This window comes from Buceros rhinoceros, unplaced genomic scaffold, assembly GCF_000710305.1.
Source record: "Buceros rhinoceros silvestris isolate BGI_N320 unplaced genomic scaffold, ASM71030v1 scaffold11012, whole genome shotgun sequence".
Lineage (NCBI taxonomy): Eukaryota > Metazoa > Chordata > Aves > Bucerotiformes > Bucerotidae > Buceros > Buceros rhinoceros.
The window spans coordinates 3332-8652 of NW_010397164.1; the positions used below are offsets into that span (position 1 = coordinate 3332).

Genomic DNA, 5321 nt, shown 5'->3' on the forward strand with positions numbered 1-5321 from the left:
CTCTTTTTTTTGCTGGCCCGGCCCGTTTCCCCCCAGCCAGTGGCGGCATTGACATCAATGCCTGTTCTTTGTTCTTCCTGCTTTGTTAAAAGTGAAATTGTGCCAGTTTCAGCAACAGCAAGAGTGTCAAGACTGTAACTACATGCCAGGGTAGCAGAGGCCTTTTATAGTTATGTCTTGCACAGTTTGAAGACTTTGCTTTAAGAATGTTATACACACACACATGCACATACATGTGCAGTTTCTTGTTGTTCCTTCCTGAGTTCAATAACGCACTGTCCTACTGCCATAGTTCTTACTACGCAGCTGCTATTAGCTGTTATCTTAATATCTTCTAATTTATGTGCAGATTTTGTCAGTATTATCAAGTGATTTCTATCCAGCTGGTGCATGAGGTCCCACCTCCAGATACTACGCAGCTGCTATTAGCTATTATCTTAATATCTTCTAATTTATGTGCAGATTTTGTCAGTATTATCAAGTGATTTCTATCCAGCTGGTGCATGAGGTCCCACCTCCAGAACCCTGAAGCAATGACCAGCGGGCAAAGAATTGCCAGTGTTGTTCTGGAGTTATGGCTTCTGTACGATAGCAAGGAAACTGCGTGGAAGAAACTGCGTGGAAGAAACTGCATGGAAGGGAACAGCTGCAGGGGGGCTGAGATATATCAAGAGACGTACCAGAGAAACAAGCTCTGCCGAAGAGCAGGACTTAGGGCTGCTTTTTCCACTCTACTTTGGCGCTGTTGTAAATTGCCTGCATGGTTTGGTTTGACGTTTCTTTTCCCAACACGTTTAATCTGGAGCCAATGCTTACCTGTTTTTCCACAGTAACAACACACCTTAACCATAGCTGGGTGTAAACACCTAGATTATCAATGTCATTTTGTTTCAGCAAGATTTCCACCATAGCCAGTAAATCCCTAAACTTGGCCATTTATATGTGTGCAGCTATGTTGCTTTTCTAGCAACTTCCACAGACCTTGTTCTTCTGACTATTATGCAAACGTGCTTAAATTACAACAGGAACACCAGCTGCCAGCCCTCACACTTCCTCTGATGGTCAAAGGACAACATAGAGAAATGATGGACAATAAACTTCAGCCACCGCCAAGAGGAAGGCTCCTAACCTCTTTCTCCCAGCATGGCTGGTGTTCTAGGCCTCTTTAAGAGAGCAAATACAAAATTGTACAGATATTTACTAACAGATGGCAGCGATGCAACACTGCCACAACCCACACACAACCTTGTGCTGAGGAGCCGCCTTTTGCAGGCTCCCAATTCACTAGAGCATAAAGTCTTTTTTCTTTCTTTTTTACTTTGCAAGTGTGTGATTGACTCTGTCATTGATACATGCATGTCATTTAAAAATCCTATATCCACTGGTATTACTGCTTCCCCGGGGGCATGCAGTAATCAGGTACTATTTTTAAACTCTTCAGCCAACCATGACTTCCTTTTTATCAGTCCACTCTAGATGCCGTAGGGAGTGAGCATGGCATTCCTCATCTTTTTGTGGTTTCTGCTTATAAGGAATAGGCAGGACAAGCAGTGATTCTTGTTGGTGCCGGAGTACTACACAAGTTAGATTACAGGATGAAGTACAGACTGAGTCATGTCTCAGAAATTCACTCTCCAGTGTCACATTGGACCCCAGTTAATGCAAACCAGAACTCACACTACACAAGCTCAAGCACAAAGAACTGTTTGTTCCCAAAGCTCCCATGGCTTTTTCCATGCCAGCTATATATATATAAAAAAAAAAAAGAAAACCCACATTCCTGTATTTGTTTACAGAACTGTATGTGGGCAAACTTTTGAGTCATTTAATTACAAGGAAGCTGAGGCCTGAAGAAAGAAATATACTCAAGGTTTGCTTGGTTATTGAGGGAAGTCCCTGTCTTCCTTTCCCCCTAAAACAAAAAGGTTCTAAGGTTTGAAGTGTAGCTGGAAGGAATGGAGACATGAGGTGCCACACCAAACCCAGACGCTGCTACAGCTGTGAGCCTCTTGGTACCTATATCTTTTGCCTGAAAACTGCATTATTTGGTGGTAGTGCACCACTGGGCCCATGAGGCTGGTGCACCTTTATGCTCGGGTACCAAGCATCAGCAGGACCCTGCTGATTACTACCCATCATGCGTTAATAAGCATTGGAGCGTGAGAGGGTGTGGAAAATATTGGGAAAACTTCAGACCCATGTATCTGATTACACTGTAACACGCACCAGCTACACTCCCCACAAATGCTGTGTTGTGGGGAAGAAGTCAACCAGCCCTTCATCCTGGGAAGATCAGGGGACTATGATTTACACACAAAAGCACAGAAAGCAGTTAAAGAGCTGTGTCCAGGTCTCTGGCGTTGTCACACAGTCCCGCACACTCTCAGCTATGCTTTTGCAGAAGCATCTCAAGAGCAACAGGATGAATAGAGCTGCTTCAGGAACTAGTAAAAGGAAAGCATCAGGAATAGCTATCCCAGGTCTGAAAAACTAATATTTGTGAAAATTACCTGCTGACAGTATTTAAATAAGAAATGTTATGCGCTAAAAGCAGAGCTACGTGAGAATGTTCTGTCATTATTGAGTGCATTAGCTTTTCTTTTTTCTACAACATCCTGTTATCTCCTTATTTACCGATACTTTGCTTAAACTATTGTAAAGGACATGATGTACCACAACAGTGGTGCTGAGCACAGCCACTCTGAGTATGTGTTTTTAAGATCCAAGTTACAAAAAAATTGAAAAGCCGGCATAAGGCATATTTTTTTACGTATGTTCCAGTGCTATTCTTTCCATTTTACTATATCCTGCTCCTACTGTCTCTGGCAAAGGAGGAGTCTTGAAACTGAATTTCACAGCTGATTTTATTGCCAACTAATGCAAACTTTAATAGTCAGTTCTGGTATGAAGACAAGCTAACACTTAGGGGAAATATATAGCTTCCCTCCAGACATCTCTCCTGACCCCTTCCTGGTCTCCCATCCCCTCAGTGCCCTTGAGGTGGACATGGATGGTGAAGGTTGGGGTCAGCCACTCTGGTTCCTCTTCTTTTGTTCATCCTTCTTTCTCACTGCACTGCTCTGGGGTGGTTGGCTACACCAGCCACGGTCCCTCCAGAGTTGTACCTCTTCCAGAGTCTTCTGTATGCCTGCCCTTGCTCAGGGGGTTTCTTTGCTCCAGTACTTGCTGGTAGCATCTCTTTGCTCCACTCCTGCTCAGGCTATGGGCCAGTACAGGATGGTCTGTGACATCCTCCTACCCCCAGGTCATCCCTGCAGTAGCTCCCAAGATCCTGCCAATTACGCCCAATGCACCTGCTCACTTTTCTGTAGGACTTTCTAGCACACATCCCAGGCTCACCAGACCACTTTATGCATGAGTTACCTAGAGGCACAATGGATCATTTAAAAGTAGCTTAAAAGGTTATTGGTACGTGGAAACAGTGTAAGAGACTGAGTGGATAGATTTGGTAATTCCTAGATTTACCCAACTGCTATGTTACCTGGGGTTAGGGCAGCAAGGAGGACATTGATGAGTGCTATGGAGCAGAGAGCGATGAGCTCTGAGCAAATGTTGTGCCTTGCACATCCCTGTCATGGCCCATGATGAGGGCCTGAAGGACTGGAACAGCACAGCTGAGTAATTCTCCATAATGTCAGGGGAAACCAGTCCCAAGGTGCTGTCTCAGTTACCCCTCAAAGCTCAGATATGCTAAATCCACGCTGGGCACCCCAGCACTGGCCTCACAGTCACAGACGAGCAGCAGGACAATGGACTTGCTAGTCCTACAAGCCTGCTGAAAAGCCAGAGGGAAAGAACAAGTGCACAAGTGATTTTAGTTCATCAGCACTAGAGAGGTTGTAAGCAATCTCAGCAGTGGGAGAGAGGCGTAAGGAGGGACAAGTTGGGGAAATAATTGGGGTGCAGGCAGAGCTTGCAAAACATCCTTCCAAGTGCAGAGGACCTCCTATGCTCCACACAATCCTTCCCTCCTTCTCGATCCTCCACACCAGAGCTCTTTATTGGATTTCTTCATGTTCACAAACTCTTCCGCAGCTGCCAGCATCCTCTGAAGCCTGGGGAAATAGGAGTAAGGAACCATGCCAAGCTCTAGCAATCAGTGAGAAGGATTAACCTGGGGTGAGAGGAAAGCCAAAAGCAGGACCTGGTGTTATTGATACGCTTTCCCTCTCCACAGTGTTGTAGGTATTGCCTCCTGTGTCCTGTAAGAATGGTCTTCAAGGCATGCTCAGACAGCACTGGTGGGCTGTCTGCCGCCAGAAGCCCTCAATCAGCTCAAGTGTAACCCAGCACAGCTGTCCAAAAGCATGCACACGCTCCTCCCTCAAGGCAAAAATCACAGCAGTAATTACAGCCTGTTGGGAGGGGACAATTCAAACAATGACTATTCGGAGACTGACCTACTGTTCCCTTGACTGGAAATGCAAAGCCGTTTGATGGCAGTGGACTAGCTGGCCCATAGCATTTCCTCCAGGAAGCTAGCTTGCGCTTGGGTTTAACACCACCCCACAGCAATCGAAGCGTGGTCAGAGGGGAAAGCCGCGCCCCTCTTCGGAGCCATCCAGCACCTACCCCAGGCATTCCTACTCTGTCCGGTGTGAAATGCACAGACACAGAGAGTGTTTTGCTTGGGATGTTTATTTGCCTCTCCTTCCATGTCATAGGGGGAAAGGCGCTGTTCCCTTAAGCACTTTCAGTCCTTGTGTGTCTGGTCATATGTGCCAGCTCCCTTGTAGGCTCCAACGTAGCTGCTGTTGTCCGTCAGATCCTGGCGGCCAGCAAGACCCTTCCCTTTGCCACTCTCATCAAAACGCTCTTTGTGGCTGCCAGTGTATTTGCTGGTGTCCGTCAGCCTCTCAACTGCACCAACCTTGGTGGCTTTCTGCAAGAAAGGAGGCCAGCGAGAGGCAGCCAGCATCAGAAAACAGCTCACAAACAAGCTCTTTGCTAGGTGCAAGGACAGCACCCACCCCTAAAGCGGCGCTGACGGGCTCCGTGGCAGTTCAAGGAGCACAGCGGCTGAGCAAGCTTCTACTCACCGTGGTGCCTGCGCTGCTGGGCTCCTTTCCCTCAAGGAGGCCATACACAGCCTGCAGTGCTTCCTCAGGCGACTTGCCCTTGAAACGCTTTGTGCAGAGCTCCTTCATGGCCTCCTGGAACTCAGCAAAGGTGATGGTGCGGGCACCCTTGCTCCTGTGGCAAGGGAAGACCAAGAGGAAAGTTACCTCACTGCTGGGTGACAGCAGGAAAGGAAACCCCCAGTGCTGCCCCTTGCAAGAGAGCAGGCCTGCCTCCTGCCA

The 5321-nt window shown here is 47.2% G+C and overlaps 1 protein-coding gene across 1 annotated transcript in view; it reads right to left on the reverse strand.

Annotated features, from left to right (window-relative positions):
- Nucleotides 1-4714: 4714 nt before the first annotated feature.
- The window catches only part of TPPP2 (tubulin polymerization-promoting protein family member 2), a 946-nt gene continuing 339 nt past the window's right edge, over nt 4715-5321 (reverse strand). The window contains exons 2-3 of the mRNA XM_010146145.1: nt 5061-5214; nt 4715-4903 (exon numbers count right to left, since the gene is read on the reverse strand). Coding sequence (XP_010144447.1) covers nt 4715-4903; nt 5061-5214 — 343 coding nt within the window. The remainder of the gene's footprint in view (nt 4904-5060; nt 5215-5321) is intronic.